Source organism: Xenopus laevis, chromosome 5L (genome assembly GCF_017654675.1).
Source record: "Xenopus laevis strain J_2021 chromosome 5L, Xenopus_laevis_v10.1, whole genome shotgun sequence".
Lineage (NCBI taxonomy): Eukaryota > Metazoa > Chordata > Amphibia > Anura > Pipidae > Xenopus > Xenopus laevis.
Window position 1 is genome coordinate 131,623,975 of NC_054379.1, and position 20,522 is coordinate 131,644,496.

The 20,522-nt window shown below is 36.0% G+C and overlaps 1 protein-coding gene across 1 annotated transcript in view; it reads left to right on the plus strand.

The window, feature by feature from the left end:
• Positions 1-20,522, plus strand: part of clstn2.L (calsyntenin 2 L homeolog) — a 441,104-nt gene that overhangs the window by 338,613 nt on the left and 81,969 nt on the right. Inside the window, exons 5-6 of the mRNA XM_041563401.1 lie at positions 5,939-6,088; positions 18,562-18,747. Coding sequence (XP_041419335.1) covers positions 5,939-6,088; positions 18,562-18,747 — 336 coding nt within the window. The remainder of the gene's footprint in view (positions 1-5,938; positions 6,089-18,561; positions 18,748-20,522) is intronic.

Here is a 20,522-nt window from a genome sequence, read left to right on the forward strand (position 1 = left end):
AATGTCACTGCCCCTCCACCTACTTATGTCACCACCGTATCCAGAGTTAGCAGGGGCAAAGGTGGCAACCGTATTCAGCTACATACTCAGTACCCAAGAAATGTCACTGTTGTTGAAGTTCATATTGCAGTCACATTTACGCTGTAGACCTATACACCCACCTTTTTATGTTTTCTATCAGGATGTAAACATTTTTGACAATTATTTTTCACCATAAAATTTTTTAAAGTTGCATAGCATTTCTCCAGAATTTCCTGTCTGCTGTTCAAGTCTCCAGGCTTCTCAAGGTCATTATCATGATTGTTATCCAGTCTAGCTTCATAGTTAAATTGCATTTTGTAAAATGGTGGTGTTGGAATGCTGAGAATCTTATAGTGAGATGCTTCATATTAGTATTGCTTGGTGGATAAGAGTGAGGGTGATTGAATAAACAATGCTATTTTTGTTTACATTTGGTTTTATTTATACACTCTTTTTCTTTGTTATACACATAGCAGAAGTGAATATATTCTGTGCCATGAGCAGTGTTGCCTTGTATATGATTGCTGTGCTTTTATAAGGTGTGTCATGCAAAGATAAAGCAAAGATCAATGTGAACAATGTTCAGGGAAAACAATTGGTTAATGTTATAGTGCCTGAAAATGGCAACTGGCAATGCTAAGCTATACATCTGTAAGACATTTTTTTTTTAGAAAATTGTTACCTCCTCCCCCTGTCTTTATATGTACATACATTCACACACATACATTTGCAGGTATGGGAACATAATATTGTGGAGGCTATGGGACATGGCCTTCCCTTAATTCAGAGCTTTCTGGATAATGGATACCATACCTGTATGTACAGTATGTATATTTATTTCTTTAAAAAAAATCATTCCCTGAGGAAGGTCACCTTTTGTAACTGAAATATTGGATTTTCAAACATTTTTGTTTTGTTGCTAAGACCTGTGAGTGTGGCATTCTGTGTTAAATGCATACAATTCTTAACCAGCTCCCATGCATTTTATATCTATAGATGTGCTCACCTTTGTCTTTTTTTATATATTTATATTATAAAATATGTGTGTGTATTCAAGTCAGAGTACAGAATTTTTTTTGGAAATCAGACAAAATATAGAGCATGCAGATGCAGAAGGGTCTTTTGTCCTTATGTGGCATATCCTCTTGATGGCTTTAAGTGAGACTTGGACATCCTTTTAGTTCATATAAACATGCCTATGAAGATTTTCATTCATCCAGGTCATTGTATACAAAGTATAGGTAAATACTGTAGGTATAGATTTACCTATACTAGACTTAGATATAAACATTTCCATGCCTACAGGTAACTTTTTTTTTAATAACAAGTCCAGGAGAATGAGAATGGAGTGAAGATTAAACATGTTTTTTTTTTTCCTCCATTTTTATTTGCCAGGAACTATGGGGTTCATTTGCCATTTCATTTGCATTTCCCTCTATGAACAGTACCAAGTAGTGTAGTGAGGGAATGGGCTTTATAGAAAACAAAAACAAATTTGTAGTCATTGTGTGCTTGTGTCTACCCTTCTTTAGATCATATCTGACTTAGACTAGAATTAGTGCTGGTTGAGGGAATGGACATATCTTACACAAAGCCACTTCCAATAGGATAGGATGCTGGGCATCCCACTTCCAATAGGATGCCCAGCAAGCCAAAGTTATGGGGACATTGCAAATCCATAGAAAAAAACTAAAATAGTAATCCACTGCAAGTAGCAAACTAATTTATTAGGGGTCCTACACCCAAAAACTATAATTCTGGATTAGTAAACAAAAATATATTTTTAAGCAACTTTCCAATATACATTGGTAAATAACACACGTTCAGTGGCTTTAAAGATAAACTGTATGTAAATGTCTTTGCAGTTGAAAGCAGATTCTTGTCACTCATTACTGACAAGAAAAACAACATTCAAAATAATTGTTTGTGATATTCTTCAATAAGTCACCTGTTACATTCTGGAGCGTATAATTAATTAAAAAAACAAAAACAAAAAACAATGCTCACAATAGTTTCACTAACTGCTCTCCACTTTATATATTTAGGGAAATGATCCCATGCAATGCAGGCTTTATTTAAATGCTTTTGAATTGTAAAACAAACATTCTTTCTACCATTTTTATTAACACTTGGCAATGTCCTATTGGAGTTCTATTGTATGATCTTTTCCTTTGGATGTACAGCAGTTCCAAGTCAACATCTCCAAAAAGGAAAATGTGAGTGTCCCCAGAAATAATGAACCAATCAATTAAAAAAATGAAAAATTTCTTAGGACATAAGAGCTAGATCTAATGCGTTTCGTGCCTGCTGGGGCACTTACTCCTTAGTACTCATGGAAACTTGTTTTTTTAAAACACATCAGTTAATAGTGCTGCTCCAGAAGAATCTTTTACTGAAATACATTTTTCAAAAGAGCAAAAACATTTTTTTTATATTTAGTTTTTAAATCTGATATGTCAGTTTCCCAGGTGCACTCAGTCATGTGACTTGTGCTCTCTAAGCTTCAGTCACTCTTTACTGCTGCACTGCAAGTTGGAGTGATATCACCCCCTCTCTTTCCCCACAGCAGGCCCATCAGTATAACAATGGGAATGTAACCAGTTATACGTGTTGGTTCAGGAATAACATTTATGTAGGAGTGAATTACATTTTTATATACATATTTGCATTGTAAATAATGTAATTTAGAAATAGAAAACAACACCATAAAAATCAAGTCAGAATCTCTTTAAGGCCCCTAGAATTATCCAGTATTATGTCCTGATTTAAACATGCACAAGTAATCAGTTACATATATCTTTATAAACAGCTCTTAGTGACATCGCCAGTTATAAACCACAATTATTGAAGCTGTGTGTTATAACATGATCATTATAACAAAATGAAGCCAGTACTTTTATAAGAACACTCAGCCTACATGGTTTTATATGACCAGGGAACATCCCTAATTACTTTCTAATGTGGACTATATATTTCCAATTTTGTCTGTCCCACAAGCATGTGATATGTCAAATGATTATCAAACTGCCTGGAAAAGGTTGCACATCACTAACACATAAATAAAAACAGCCTGCTGTGATATATATTAATTTTTGTTTTCCTGTGTAACTAAAATCTACAGTATGAAAATTATGTAAATATATATTTATAGGTCAAAATCTAGGCTGCAGTGTTCATAGAACTTAGTCAGCACATTCAGCTTCCCTTCTTTTATACAGTATGAGTAACAACTCACAGCACTGGGCACAAAGGGAGGGAAAATGACAGCGGCATTGGAGATATGTAAAAGGGTTCTGACAAGCCACAATGAAATAAAAGATAGATTTGGGAAACAAAAACTGGGAAGTGCAATTACTTGTGCTGATTATTACGCACTTAAGTGGTATAGCTGTCAACATCGCGACAACTCCCATTGTGGCACTGTGAAGTAAGGATTAGCAAAGAATCAAGCAAAATAATATGAATATTTGTGCTTTTCATCCTAATCCAGGAAAGGATCATCCATCTATTTAATTGTATGACACTGCTGCTTTTCTATAAAGATGCCTTATGTAAATAGTGGCAGGTTGGCATATGTACATGGGAGGTTTGCTGTTTGAAGGACTTGCACAGTTTCTTGTTTTCTTTGTAAACTGTCACTACAACAACAGTAATTTATATCTACATAAAGCAAATCAGAATGCTGGCAGAAATATTATTATAATACTTAGTTCCATCACTGTATCTGGCAGGAGAAGGAGTAATATATCCTTATAATACACAAAAGCTATGAATATCTTGTAAATGATATCCTTATAAACGGTGAGTTCTGATGTCATCAGTTATAAACGGTGAGTTCTGATGTCATTTCTGTTCTATGACTCACTAAAACGTGTTTATTATAATAAATAAAGTACCCCCAGTTGCAAAATATGATGATATTAGAAGTTACCTCGGAGTTCCATGACCTGTATGAAAACATTTGGTCTTCGGCCTCGTGCTTTTATATGGTCATGAAACTCCTCAGTAACTTATAATATCCTTATATTTTATACTAGGGGGTACTTTATTCACTATATAATACACAAAAGCTATGAATATCTTGTAAATTATATCCTTATAAACGGTGAGTTCTGATGTCATCAGTTATAAACAGTGGGTCATGAAACTCCTCGGTAACTTATAATATCCTTATATTTTACAAGAGGGGGTACTTTATTCACTATATTAAGCACTAGAAGATCACTGTCTAATCAAAAAAACAATATACAATATTTGCCACCTAAAACCTACCTAATTCATTTAGAAGTCAATGGCAGAGGTCCCTTGAGTCACCTGGAGATGTTAATAGCCTTCCTGACATTCGTGGGTTTTTTTTGGGAGAAAAACTAGATTCATACGAATCGAATATGATTACATTTTTTTTGTGTGCACTTGTTAATATTGCTTGGCCCTTTTTACTATTTAATTCATTTAGCAGAGGAACTGTTAGCTTTGCCTTGTTAAGATTTCTTAAAATTTAAATAACTTTGCCTTTTCTTAGATCAATGACTGTCAATTTCTAGTTTTCTGAAACAATGTGACCACTAAACAGGTTCCCTGTACTGTTTAATACAAATGTTATTATTTATTTATTATAGTAATATATGTATTATTATATAGCACTAACTCATTTATCAGCACTTTATAGAGACTGCTCATCATTCACCTCAGTCCCTGTTTACAATCTAAAGTTCCCAGGGGTTGTAACTACAGAGAAAGCAGCCCCTGCTATAGGGCCCAGGAGTGTAGATGGCCCAGTGACACCATCACTAATGATAAATTTCAATATATTATGGTACAAAAGCCAACATACTAATATTTTCAAAGTCAGAATTGAATTCACAATTCCTCAGCACTGCATGGCACAAGTGCAACCTACTCAGCTACCACTTTATTTAGTTATCATCAGTAGCAGAATATTATTAGTATTGTCTTATGCAGCAAAAATACTTTTTTTAACTACATTTTGGTTGTCCTAAAGAATTTCTACTGATAACTACAATAAGAAATGTACAGTGTGTAGTCCCTCTCCCTGACTCTTTTATAATGAATTTGCTTGTTAAAATAAATAAAAATCATACCTAAAGAATGTATTATACCAACATCCAACTCAGTTGTGTGCAAAAGAGTTTGTCACAGCATGTAGAGCAAAACCGGGAAACCATTTTCTTGGTTAGAAAAAAAAGGAACCTCATTCTCATTTTTGGAACAGTTACAGAACCATAGAGAAAAGTTTAAATGCATCATAATGAAGTCGAACTTATTTGTTTTATTTTGTCCTATTTAGTGAACCTTGACACTCGTATTGACCAAAATATTACTGAAAATAATTTGTATTTTTGTGGTCCCCTGAAAAACAAAAAATGGATGTTCTAGTGTACACTCTATGTAAATATGGTTTGTCCAAGTGAGATAAGAAACCATGAAAAAGTTTTGTACCATGTCAAAATGGGAAAATATAGGGGATGTTTGCTGGGATTGAATAAAAGTACAAAATGTATCATGTAGCAGTTTGTGCTTTTTTCACTATAAAACTCCTGTTATATCATGTAAGTACCCTAAACGATAACCCTTTTGGGTATATAAAACTGTTGGGACCTCTATCTAGTTGCTACCAAAACTGTGTGTAATTCCCAGATTGCTTTGATTGGCAGGCTTAAAGATAATTAATGTGGACGGACAGATATATTAGATCACTAGAACATAAAGCAGTTGCTGCTGGGAATGGTCAGATTAATCCCATACTGATCAGAGTGCTGCCACGAACCATTCCTGTGAGCAGTGACCAAGAATTTATATCACAGAATAAAGCAGAAAATGTGCCACAAACGCCACTGTTTTCACAACATATTTTTTTTATTAAATTCATAGATTATGTTATCTTTTTATCTTTAAGGAAACATAAGGAACACAGAGAAGCTGAGTTATGATAAGCAACATCAGTATGAAATTAAAGTTACTGCATATGACTGCGGACAGAAGCATGCCACGGAGGATGTCACAGTTCTTGTGGACATTAAGCCTGTCTGCAAACCTGGATGGCAAGGTATGGAATATTGCTTGATTCTGGATTCCTGCTGTGTGTGTGCAACCTTCTCAGTGTTGTCACATTTCTAGGACTTTTGCTTTGTGATATAAAATTGTCTAGACAGTCTGTGGCTAGACCTTACAGGCTGACCTCTCTCATGGAAACATCACTTGTGGAGAGGATTCTTGCCATGCCGTTGTTCTTCTGTTCACACAAGAAGTAGCTCCAACTGAGAGGGGAAAATGGAAAAAAATCAGAAGATAAGAGCAGTTATCTGAAGAAGGTAAAGGTATAAGATTAACACTGGCTATCCAGAAATGTCTGAAATACCATTTCCCATTTCCTTCCCTTTAAGAACAAAGCAGTACCTTATTATTCATGTTTACTCAGGTTGCAGAAATGTATATTGATCACAGACCAATCCTTTTGGTTTTTTTTTTTAAATGACTTAAATGTTTTTAGTAGCTTGAGGGCATTGCATTCTCTAGAAAGACATCTTGGGGTGATGACAGATGGTTAAATCTGTCCTACGTGGGTGACAAATCTTCTGAAAATGCTTTTTCAATGGAAATAAAGTAAATTGCTAGTGGGCAACAAACTTAGTGCTTCGTTTTCCGATGCCATCTGAGGTTTCTTTGCGGTGCAGCTTCAGAAAATGAAGCGCCGCATATATTTCGCCACCAGCAATTTACCTTATTGCCTGTGGGCAAAAATTCTCACCATCCGCCAAAAACCCAAGGTCTGAGCATTCAATCTTATTCATACCCTCACTGTATTACATTGTATGCCCTGTTTAAATTAAGCATTTTTATGCATCAGTTTATATTATTGTAAATTACAGGTATTTGATCCGGTATTTGGAAACCCGTTACCCAGAAAGGAAAGGCTGTTTCCCATAGACTATATTTTATTCAAATAATTTATTTTTTAAAAATGATTTGCTTTTTCTCTGTAATAATACAACAGTACCTTGTATAATTAATCTTTATTGGGAGCAAACCCACTCTGTTTGGTTTGTCTAATGTTTACATTATTTTCAAGAAGACTTAGGGGCAGATTTATCAAGGGTCGAAGTGAAATCGAGGGAATTTTCGAAATTAAAAAATTCGAAATTCGAAGTAATTTTTTGGATACCATCGAATAGGATACTACGACTTCGAATTTACTTCAACTTCGATTCAAAGTAAAAATTGTTCGACTATTCAACCATTCGATAATCTAAGTACTGTCTCTTTAAAAAAACTTCAACTTCAATACTTCGCCAACTTAAACCTGCCAAATTGCTGTTTAGCCTATGGGGGACCTACTTTTAAGTCAAAGGATTTTTTTTGGAAAATCGTATGATCGTATGATAAAATCAGTCAAATCGTTCGACCCAAAGTACTCCGATCATACGATGTATAAAATCCTCCGACTTTGAATTCAAATGTCGGAGGATTCTATTCGATAGTCGGATTTCGAAAGTTTTTTCTACTTCGAAATTCGACCCTTGATAAATCTGCCCCTTAAGGTATGAAGATCCAAATTACTGAAAGATCCATTCTTAGGAAAAACCCAAGTCCCAAACATTCTGGATAACAGGTCCCGTACCTGCACTAATATGAAACATAGATATAAAGCACATTGTTTAGTAGGGGACTCTCAAAAATTAAGAGATAACTTTTATTATTATTACAGTTAAAACCAACTTAAAACTACTTGCTAGCATTTATTATTGTAGGAGAATCTCTTGCCAAAGTATATTACATGTGCACATATACCAAGGATACTAAGACTGTAAATGTACATTTACCAAACATATCAGCTCATGACATTTTTTTTTCAGTTTTTCTGTAATTTTTGTATGTGTATGAGGATATATTAGTTTTAAGCATTGCTGCTATTTTTCTTATTTTACATAATTGGTTATTTTAATACCCAATAATAATTATTCAAGGGTCTATTTTTGAATATTTAAATTGAATACTGTATTAAAGAATACATCACCTTTTTAAAATGAAATAGTCTAAGATGTAGAGGTACCGTCTCACTTCTATCTGTAAGGTGCATTGTTGCGAGACAAATGTCTACATAGTGGATTTCCATTTTACGGAAATGGAAGCAGCTGAATTGGCTCATCAGTTTCACTGTGAGTTTTCCATATTTCAGCGAGTAACATGGATTTAACAAGACTTTGCCAAGATAACCCATGTGATTTCAAAGGAAAAAGAAGCTTAGGGAAACAGAATAAGATCTGAAATACTGAAACACTGTACACCGTTCTTTGTCCTTTGTTCTGAACGATCGTCTACAACACTAAAAGTATATTTTGTATTGTCTCTCTTTCTAGAGAGTTTTCAAATGCCATGCTTCTTTGTGACATACCACAATCTGCTAAGTATTAAAGAGTCGCTGTCTTCAAAATAATTTCAGTTTCAAACCGAAGAAACTCAAAAGGCAAAAATAAATAAAAGCCACTGAAAATATGCATCTTCTCTCTGTTCCCTGAGCTTTTATTTCCAGAATCCTCTGATGTATTCCGGGTTTCGGTCCTGCTGAGAATGAATCAATTTTCTTTAAAGCAGAAATAGGAATCCTACCATATCTTGCCGTATTTGACCTGCTCACATTAATAGCATGAGTACATAGCTAATTTCTGAGCCACAGCCTCTCACTCTGGATTTCAATAGTTTATTTACTTTGCCTACTTCACACTAGATTTAAATAAGTGATGGGCAGATCAGTGTAATTTCACATAAGGGAACTGCACTGGAATATGTCAGGAAAAATAATATTTCTAATATATATTTAACAAAGCTTAGTTGTTGTAGAGATTAAGGATGAGATGACTAAGCTTTCCATTAACAAACTCATAAATTCCACTGAAATGTCAGTTGAAAACATTTAGTTCCAAAGAACTGGAGGTAAAGAAATCCTTTTTACCTTTGAAAAATATTATTTTTATTTGAGTAAAAGTAGAAGGTTTGCAGGTTATAAAAACTGACAGGTTGAAGGTGCATGTGGCATTTTCTTGGCCGGCATATTAAGCTGGTGTAGAAATGCCTCATATTGCTCCTGCTGCCTCCCACTAATTTTAGCTTGAACCACTAAAAAGGGCAATTTTAGTCCTTTTCACACAATGAACACGAGCTTGCATTGTGATGGCTCCGAAGATTGAAAAAAACAGGACGTAGGAAGAAGTCAACATGCCTTTAGAGTGCTTGGATTGAGAATTCATTTAAATAATTTATGCTTCGCATCAGTTATTTTCTACTATGACTGGCAGCTAGCTGTAATTGGGTTAAGGGAAAACATATGATAAATAAGACACAAAAAAAATGCTAAACACTTGTTAATGTAAAATCAGATGCTCTTTAGCAGAATAAGGTACTGTGAAACACACCTGTACTATTAATGACATTTATTTACATATCGTACCGCATATTCACCAGGCAGTTTAAGATACAGCTATTTTTTTATTTCTTGGATTAGTGTTTGGATTTATTTTAAGGTGAATAAAAAAACTGGAAATAACAGGGTTGTTATCATAGTGCAATTATTGATAAAGCCATATTATAATAATGCAATTATGAAAAAAACATATAAATAACTCAGAAGACAAATAAAACATGATCTGCAAGCTTTGGAGAAACTCCAATTATGTTTAATTATTGCTTTAATTTAGGAACAGTTATACTGATTTCAATGATAAATAGCTTCTACTGGGTGGTTATCCCACTCTAACAATTTCATAAAGTTAGATACATTTTTATATATTCCCCTTTTCCTCTTTTTATTTACTTAGTCTCTGTTCAATCTTCCTGGTTTTTATGAAAGTAAAGATATATATATATATATATATATATATATATATATATATCTATATATATATATCTTTCTGCACTTTACTTTTCTAGCAGAAAACAGTCTGGTTAGAATTGGGAGCAGGTCTCTGGTGGCTAGGCATGGACTGAGAAAACATGCAGACCCATATCATTGAGAGGTAGATATAAAACCAGGAGGAAAAACAGAATCAAGGTGTGAATGAATTAAAAAGGATGAAAATTGTTAAAAACCCCAGGCCACTTAAACGGGGAACTGAAATAAAAGCACCACAGGGTTTAGCCTCATAAAACTACTGATGGGAGAAATGGGACTGGTCAATAGAAAATTTGTTTGTAAATTTGATTATAGTAGAATAGAGTTCTATTAAGAAGAAGGCTTCAAAGAAGTAAATATGTCATTTCAGGATATATTCAAGGTATAAGTGATGAGCGAATTTTTTCACCAGTCATGGATTTGCAGAAAAATTCCGAATTTCACCTTTGCCATCTGGAATTTTTTCATGAAACTGCTGCAAAAGGTCGCCATAAGAAAAAAACACCCATTGACTTTAATGCATTTGGACAAGTCGCCATAAGAAAAAAACGCCCATTGACTTTAATGCATTTGGACAAAAAAGTTGCCATACGAAAAACTCCCACTGACTTTAATGTATTGAGAGCAAGAAAATAGACGCATGTGTAAAAATACATTTTTTTTTTTACGGCAATTGACTTCAATGCGCTTTACAAATTTTTTAAAGTTTTGCAAATTATTCTGCAAAGCGATAAGGCACAAATTTGCTCATCACTAGATATGAGTATTGTCAGTTGGAGTAACACCACTACACTGTAATTTACTGTATAATCAAGACTTTTGCTCTTAGTTCTAGTTAGTTCTTATTTCTATGTGTTGGAATCCAATTAAATGAAACTTAAAATTTGGGGGTTCTATTAAACACAGGTAAAATCAACCCTTCACTTGACTGCTGTAGTAAAACACTGACAATGGGGGGGGCAGTTGCACTGCCCTAGACCAACAGCTATGTTAGTGGGTATACTATAAATACAAAATGGGGGGCATGAAATTACAGAAAGTTCTGTTATTTAGACATTACACAGAAAGGCTAGATGTACTGTATGGGGCAAATTCACTAACCTGCGGAGTTGCACTAGCGCAGGCTTCGCCACACTTCGCCACACTTCGCCACACTTCGCCAGGCGAGGTTTCGCCAGGGCGCCGCTAATTCACTAAAATCCGAAGTCGCGCTCAGGGAGGGGAACGGTAGCGAAGTTGCGCTAGCGTTAATTCATCAAGGAAAGCGAAGTTACACTAGCCATGCCTAATTTGCATACGGCGCCAAGTTAAAGTACAATGGACGTATGTGTAGCAGCAAATACATTACACTACACAAGCCTGGGAAACCTTCATAAAATAAACTAGAGTTGTTATATTGCCCTACACATGTGCCCACTTTATAGTTTATGTGCCATATGTTAGGAACTGTAGGGGGGAAGGAGGGTACCCCAGAAAAAATGTACGATCTTTTTCAGCCTATCACACTTAAAAAAGGAAAAGACGCCAGCGTTTTTTGGGACTTTTCAACTTTTTTTGAAGCAATCCCTATCTACTCTATTGCACTTTGCCTGGTCTCAGTTGGCGAAGGCAAGTCTGGCGCAAAAGTTAACGTTCATGAAAATGTGCAAGTTAGTGAATTAGTGTAGTTACGTCCCTTCGCCATAGCGCAACTTCGCCTGGAGTAAGGGTGCGAAGTAGCGCTAGAGTAGGTCCACTTCGCTAGCGAATTTACGCCATCGCCCATTAGTAAATCGGCGAAGTAACTAAATGACGTCACGCTGGCGAATTTGCGCTAGTGTTAGCCACTTCACGCTTTAGTAAATTTGCCCCATACTATGTGTCTAAGACAGAATTTTTACAATGGCTGATTTTTTACTTTTTATTCTTGTGTGTCCAATGCTGTGATTGCGGTACTCCCATCAGCCTCCTTAAAACATATTTACAGTACTAGTGAATAATGTAACTATTAAAGCACAATAAAGAACAAATTTACACAGATTTCTCTTGGTGGGTCCAACAGAGCCCTACACATTTCTTTTCTTTTTTCATGCATTCAGCTAATAGATGTAGGACTCTGGCCCATCAGGAGTCTGTATGTTTCCATCCTTTTAAGAGTGGTAAATGTTACAGTGTGGACAATAAAGTGTTGTCTTGAGTTGACTGTATACAGTTTGGGAACCCCTCTTAATTCTTTGGAGTTTTATCATTGGCTAAGTTTTCAAAGAAGCAACTTCCTTTTAATATATAACATGCCTTGTGGAAACAGTAATATTTCAGCAGTGACATAAAGTTTATTGGATTAAGAGAAAATATGCAACATGCATCATACCAAAATTAGACAGCTGCATAAATTTGGCCACCTGTCACAGTCGGCACCCTAAATCCAGAACCAATGCTAAGCACCCCGTACACAGCTCTTGCTTCTGCCTTTAACAGCCGCCTTTCACCTAGGGAGGAGCCCTTGGCTAATTGGATGCCTCCAGGTCTTATTAAGAGAGGTGCAAAGATAAGGGTTCTGGATGAGCAAAGGGGCATGAACGTAAAGCAAAGTCTTTTGGGCAGTACAAGGCATAGGCAGAAGGCGTAGACAAATCAGGCCGGGTCAGTGCAGGCAGAGTACAAACTGAGTCAGACCGGCAAGGGTCAAACCATGAGATCAGTCAGAAGTGATACGATACAGGAGAGTCGATTACCAGGCAGGGTCAGGAATACAGAAGTCAGAATTGTCCAAAAACAGGCAGGAAAGATCCTATAACGGGCACTGAGAAATACAATTTGTCACTTTAAATACCATTTGAACTTCGCGCCAGCGCACATGCGCCTATAAGTTACCGACGCCACACCAGAGTGAGTACTGACTGTTAAAGCACCCCAACAGAGATATTACATCAATACTTAGTTGAGCCTCCTATAGCCTTTGATTAGTGTCTGTATTCTGGATGGTGGTATTTTTGACCATTCATCCATACAAAATCTCTCCAGTTCAGTTAAATGTGATGGCTGCTGAGCATGGACATCCTGCTTCAAATCATACTATAGATTTTTGATAATATTCAAGTTGGGGGACTGTAATGGCCAGAATATTGTATTTCTCCTTCTGCATAAATACCTTTGTAGATTTTGAAGTGTGTTTGGGGTCATTGTCTTGTTGGAATATCCAACCTCTGCGTAACTTTAACTTTGTGACTAATGCTTGAACATTATCCTGAAGAATTTGTTGATATTGGGTTGATTTCATCCGACCCTCGACTTTAACAAGGGCCCCAGTCCCTGAACTAGGCATACAACCCACAGCATTATGGAATATCCACCAAATTTGACAGTAGGTAGCAGGTGTTTTTCTTGGAATGCAGTACTTCTTCCGCCATGCAAAGCTTTTTGTTATGACCAAATAACTACATTTTTGTCTCCGAAATGATTGTGGCTTGTCTAAATGAGCTTTTGCATTCAACAAGTGACTCTGTTTGTGGCGTTAGTGCACCACCCTGCCATACAGATGATCTTTGTGCAAATTGCGCTGAATTGTAGAACGATGTACAAATACATCATCTGCAGCAAGATGTTCTTGCAGGTCTTTGTCTGTAACCATTCTCACAAACCTCCGCATATGCTGCTCCTGTATTTTTCTTGGCCTGCCAGACCTTGGCCTTCCATTTTCTGATTCCATTTCTTACAGTTGAAACTGACAGTTTAAACCTCTGAGATAGCTTTTTGTAGCCTTCCCCTAAACCATGATACTGAACAATCTTTGTTTTCAGATCTTTTGAGAGTTGCTTTGAAGATCCCATGCTGTCACTCTTCAGAGGAGAGTCAAACAGATGCACAACTTGCAATTGGTCACCTTAAATATAACTTCTCATGATTGGACACACCTGAAGTTTAAGGCTTAATGAGCTAATCAAACCAATTGGGTGTTGCCAGTAATCAGTATTGAGCAGTTACATGCATTCAAATTAGCAAAACTACAAGGGCACCCACATTTTTTGCACAGCCAGTTTTTCAAATTTGATTTTATTTCATACAACTGAATACTGCTTCACTAAAAAGCTTTGTTACCTCAGTACTCAGATGAAATGAAAGAAGGAAATGAAAGACATACCACTGTTTTCATTTTTCTTGAAAGTGGAGTAAATTATTATGCAGGCTGAGAGGTGTTCCCAAACTTTTTCATATGACTGTATATTAAATCCTAAGCAACGTCCAAAATTATCTAGTATAGGTAATTTCCTTACAGAATCTATCTCTTTCACTTTAAGGGCCTTTCCTGGGGCGGTCTTTTAGTTTACCCAGGAAAACAGTATATTGCTTTTTTCAGGACAACCTGAATTTGGTTGGTGTAATTCTACTTCTGTAAAAAAAGGGTTAGAGCAAAGGGTTAAAGCAAAACAAAACAAAGGGGTCAAGGGGAGCAAGAGAAATAAAGCTTGTGTTACACATAAATCCTTATATATTTTGTTATTATTATTGTTCATTATAAAATACCAAAGAATAAAATATCAAATTGCTTTGTTACTTTCTCTCCCTTTCTCCTTCTGTAATCAGGCAAGTTTTTTTTAAATAGGTGTAATCAGCAGATAAGGAGAAATTCAGATTTTGACTGACCATTTAACTAAATTCTCCTCCCCTAATTGCTCTGAAGAATCAAATCAGGAAGCAAAAGTACTTTTGATTTGATTGTTCTGCACTCAACAATGCAATAAATAACAAAAATAATAAGTCCTATATATATAATATGAGAAATGTTAAATACAACTATATAATGCCCTTTAAGAAAATGAATTTTTTACAAACAAAAGACTATTTTTAGCAGATCATGATTATATATACTTTAAACACATGTTCCACTTTAAATCTCTTAATGTCTAAGCCCATTTAAACTTAACAGTTGTTTGTTCTCTACCAGTCGTTGATGAGTTTTTACTCAGCTGTGAAAAGCAATTAGATCATGTTCTTATGCTCACATTCGTTCAATTTCTAGGTTGGCATTTATAGAACATAGTGATTTAAAGTCACTGAGAACTAACTGGGACACTAACTTTTCCTCTGCACAGCATCTGTGCAAAACAGTAAATGCACTTTTTAATGACAGTTCCAAAATATTACTGAAAACTAAACAGAAAAACTAATCTGCAACTCTGCTACTTGAATTTATTTAAAGACAATCTTAGACTATAAGTATATTTAATACTATAAATATATATATTTAGGGGACCTAGCCGAAACGTCCCTATATAGGTCCCTATATAGGGGACCTATATAGGGACCTAGCCGAAACGTTAGTCATTTATAATAAATATTATGATTTTCATAAGTCCTGAGAGTCCGGACCTTCTTGTAGTAGTGTATTCTCACCAATCATGTGACTAAGGGATAAACCCTGCACCAAGAAAATGCACAAGGAAAAAATCTTAGAGAAGGCAAATATACACATCAATGGAAAGGAAACATTGATTAACATTGATTAAAAAGAAAACCACTAGAATAGATAAGCTGAAACATTGTTGCTTATGGTAAATTTAAACATAGTAACAAAAGAAACTCCCAGGGGCCAAAGTGTCGAGTTTTTTTTATCCAAAACACTTCCCTCTGTAGAAGGATTTTACATCTATCATCCCCACATCTCAGTGGTGGAACATGGTCTATAGCTATGTATTTAAAAGTGAGAAGCCTATTTCCAGATTCTAGCTACCGTATATACTCGAGTATAAGCCATCCTGAGTATAAGCCGAGGTACCTAATTTTACCTCCAAAAACTGAGAAAGTTTATTGACTCGAGTATAAGCCTAGGGTGAGAAATGCAGCAGCTTCTGGTAAGTTTCAATCAAAAAATTTAGGGTTTCTGCTCCCATTGGAGGTGCCGGCGTCTCGTTTTTGGATGCCGGCGACCATTCTTGGACGCCGGCGAATATTCTTGGAGACTATTCCTGGACGCCAGCGACTATTCTTAGACGCTGGCGACTATTCTTAGACGCCGGTGACCGTTTTTGCGCTTGACCCGAGTATAAGCCGAGGTAGAGTTTTTCAGCATATTTTGGGGGCTGAAAAACTCGGCTTATACTCGAGTATATACGGTAAATGCCTATTCACGCTAAAATGCCTATGTCCATCCATTTGTAGACGCAATGTCTGATCTGTCTTCCCAACATAATATAACCCACACGGACATGTGATTAAATAAATAACATGTGTGGTAGTACAAGTAATATAATGTCTTATGGAGTAACGTGTTCCTGTTTGGGGATGTAAAAAAGAATTGCCTGGTGTCATGTACCTACATGAGGTCGCCTCACCAATGAGGCGAGTTGAGGCTGTCGCCTCAGGCGGCAGCGCCCCACTAGGTACCAGGGGCAGCAAAAATGCTGCTCCTGGTACTTTAAGAGCGAATTTCCGGGGGAGGGGGGGGGGCAGCAGCAACTGCTGCTGCCTCAGGCAGCGGAGGGGCCAGGATCACCCCTGCATGAGGTGCAATTACTGTGCCCTCCACTTCCACAACTGTGCTTGACACATGCTGAATTAATGATAATTGGTATCTACTGGTGTGCCCAATGCTTGAAAGAGCACTCAATTAAGGCCAACACACATGTCCTTTTCAAAATTATCTTATAATAAGCTCCCTCTCTCATCCAGGCTAATTCTATACCATTGCTTTCATGACTTAAACCTGCTTTTTAGTTTTGTATATCCTAATGGCCATTAAATATAGCATTCATATCAGCCAATTAAGATGCAAAGTTTCAGACTGAGAAAAGCTGTTTTTTCCTGTTTTTTTTTTTTTAATATTTATGGAGACGAGAAATCATGTCTTGTTTTAACTTGCCCAAAGATGTTCTTGCTAAATATACATTTTAACTTTGCATCTCAAATTGTAGACTTCTGTTCATTTTTCAAATTAGTTCTGATTACAGAATCAAAAACCAAAACAACCTAAGGGATAGAAAGCAAGCTTCAGAAAATGTGAGACCGAATGGGAAATATATACACCCCTTCACTGATGGGTAACTCGATAAATGAGTTCTAACAAATTAGTCAGGGTTTCCCAGAGGAAAATAAAATCTCAATTTTATGTCCCACGCTCAGTCAGCATCTAAGCAAGAAGTAAACCTAATGCAATTAGCAAATGCAACATAAAATAAGTGCACTTTCCTTTAAAATTAGTTTTTGAGATTATTTGTTTCACAGACAGGGAGCTTTCTAAATGAAGACCACTGCTGGGCCAAATTGTTAAAAAAGAAAAATTCTTTATCAGATCATTATGGGGTCAGTGTTTATAGCTTATTATTTTTCATTTACCAGTGTTGCACTTGACTTATCATATTCACTGGTGCCTAAAAAAGTATTTTGGTAAGCAACTCTTCACCCATTGATAAATAGACTTCTAAAAATTCCATAGGTGTAAATAGAAAGATAATTTTTCTGTTGCAAACTCTAAGGGTAAGGGCACACCTGGCTATTCGGGGAGATTTAGTTGCCTGGCGACTAATCACCTCTTCTTTATATTGTATATTTGTAATAGAATGCTCAAGACCTGGGGTTTTCCGGATAAGGGATTTTTCATGTATATTCAAAATGTGATTTCTGTCCTCATAAACGCAATCCATACAGATAAGCAGTTCACTGAGAAACCCTCTCTATAATCAAAACCATTCTTTCCTCCAGTTTCCAGTGTCTGGCTCTGAGATGTATTTTATTATACAGAGGGATTCCCACGGACTGTTGATTTGTACTGATTGTGCTTGTAAGAACAGAAATTAAATTGTCACTTTTTTAAATATTGCCCTGTACATTCAAGAAAAATATAAAAAATATGTTTCTTAATATAATAAATTTGTTTAGCACAAACCCTCTTACTTAAACCGATGTTAAAAAAGGTATACTGTATGTTCCCTTTATGTGGAGTATCCAGGTATAGTAGTTGGAACTATTTTCATTGCAGGACAAAACTTTCTATATCTGTAAACTCTACCAAGTTACAAAAGGGGAGGTTATTTATTAAAGTCTGAATGGCAAAAATCCGAAAAATTTGTGTTTTTTTTTCTATAAAATCTGAATTTTTAAAAATTCAAATTTTTCCGGATTTATTATACCCCAAGAATGGAAAAAGTCTGAAAATCTGGCATCTCAGAACTGTGATGGAAGAAGTCCTGAAGATATCTTAAACTGTGCTAAATTTCTGCAATAATCAGAAGATTTTGTGGTTTTCAGGGAAAAATCCGAAAAAGTCTGTATTTTCGTGTAGAAAATCCAAAAAATGCAGTTTTTAGGGTTTTAGAGGCTTTTAAAATCACAACTAAAATCATGAACTCTAAAACTAGGAATGGCATGGAAATTTATTAAGCAATCCAAATAAAAAAGTAAGAACAGAAAATAATGTGCTAAAAATAAGAATATCTTTAAAACTTGATTTAAAAATTGAATTTACACTGAATAAATCTCAAATTTTTAGAGCTGTTTTTTTTTTAAAAAAAATAGGAAAAACCACACAGTTTGAGAGATTTGTGGAAAAAATAAAATTCAACTGTTAGTTTTGGGCCCCATAGTTAAAGACTGTGATGTTCTCACTAACACTTAGCAAACCAGGTTTGTCATCTCATATTTTTTTACTTTCTTTGCAGACTGGGAAAAACGCATTGAATACAATCCTGGTTCTGGGAGCATTGCCTTGCTTCCAACTGTTCGGCTAGAAACTTGTGATGGACCTGTGTCTTTTATCCGAACCAGTATTGAGCTTCAGACAAATCATATTGGGAAAGGCTGTGACCGTGAAACTTACTCTGATACGTCACTAAAGTCATTATGTGGTATGTTGATGAAATATATCTGATAACTTTGATGTTGTGAGGTGCTTTTACTGTTAATGTGCCATGTTATTCGAAGACAAATGCTGATGGACAGGGTCAGATTTGAATTGCAAGGTAAGTATTATGATCCCTGAGTCCATAATATTTAAATATTTACACTGTACTTATGGAGAACCCACAGCTTGGAAAGGAAAGTCAATCTGTGTTTCATCTTCACTTTTGCACTGCAATGATCATTCCCCTGGTAGTTAACAATATATAAAAATCTTTTGCTGTATCTTCTGAGCTTTATTTGCCTTCATGACTCAACACTCTTGAGAACTGAAAGTATAGGGGGGACAAGCCATTGCAATAAAAATACCTATATACTGTAAGTGTACAATTAGAAATACTCTCATCTATTGTTCGCCTTCCCAAACAAATATTGCACCACCCTTCCTTGTCCAAGACCCTCAAAACTAAATGTTGATAAAAATTATAGCATTCTTCAAAAAATTATTCAAATGACTATTCAGTTTTAGATAATAGAAATTCCTTTTTTTGTTTTTAGTTTAATACAATAAGCTACAGTATTTAAAAATAAAAAATAAAAGTAATAGTATAACCATTTCCAAACTCATCCATATTCTTAGCTATTTGACCAATTTCTCTGTTTATATTCTGTGTTCATTTATCTATAGATCTATTCTACAGGACCTATTCTAAGCGACTAAGTGCTTCGTTTTTCTTGCTTTTAATTCCTTAGAATAGGTCTGTAAAGGAGGTAATAATATAATGTTCCATTCAAAACTGGTTGCTGCCTGGTTGCAAAAGCAATTATGCCTTTACAACAGCAATTATGCCTTTACAACAACATTACAAAAATGTAATTATGAAATAAATATATAAAAATTAAAGACTGCAAATTGTCTGAATACTGCTGTTGACATCATGCTAAATATAAATTTTAAAGTGAACTACCCTGGTGGGGTAACCCGAGTTTCTGTACTGTGCATTAAAGGGAGAAAGGTAATACATGTATGAGATCTGTTATCTGTGTAGGGGTCTGGTAAAATAGCCACCCTTTATAATCCTCAGACGCCTAAATGGGTCCTAATGGGGGACCTGTTTCATTGTTCTGCCTTAAAGGACCAGTAACATCAACATTTTTAAAAAAAAAAAAAAATTTTTAGTATACATCGAAAAATAAACACCAACACAAATTAAACTTTTAAATAGCAAAGCCTTTATTAAAAAATAACTTACTGAAACTCCACTTCCGCTCTTCTTGAGAAAAGGCGACAAGGCGACCATCCATTCTGCAGCAGTTGATTTCTCCTCCCTGGCTATCTCTCCTGGCTGCTCTGCCGGCAAGATTAGGGCAACACTTCTAAGCGATGAATTTAGTTTCTTTTGCGGGGGCACATGTTGAATCCTCCAGCCCATGTCACCATTGCCTGGTAGTTGCTCCCCACTTCCCAGCATTGCTCCTCCGTCTCTCATGTTTTTTTCTTCCCGCACCCCCAGCCCCCGCACTGCGCTGCCCCATCTCCCTCCTCCTGTGCTGCCAAGGACTGGAAAATTAAAGGGTGATCAAGGGGCAGCACAGCAGCTCGGACACTGAAGTAGGGACAAAGTGCACAGACTTAGGGATGTAGAGATGCTCCTGGGTTCCACTTAGGGAAAAGGATGAAAGCTGGGTGTACCTTCAATTGCTGCTTCACTGCTGCTGTACATGTTCCCTTGCCTGCAGGGACTAAGCTGGTCATTGGTGCTTGAGTATGTGTTATCCTCTG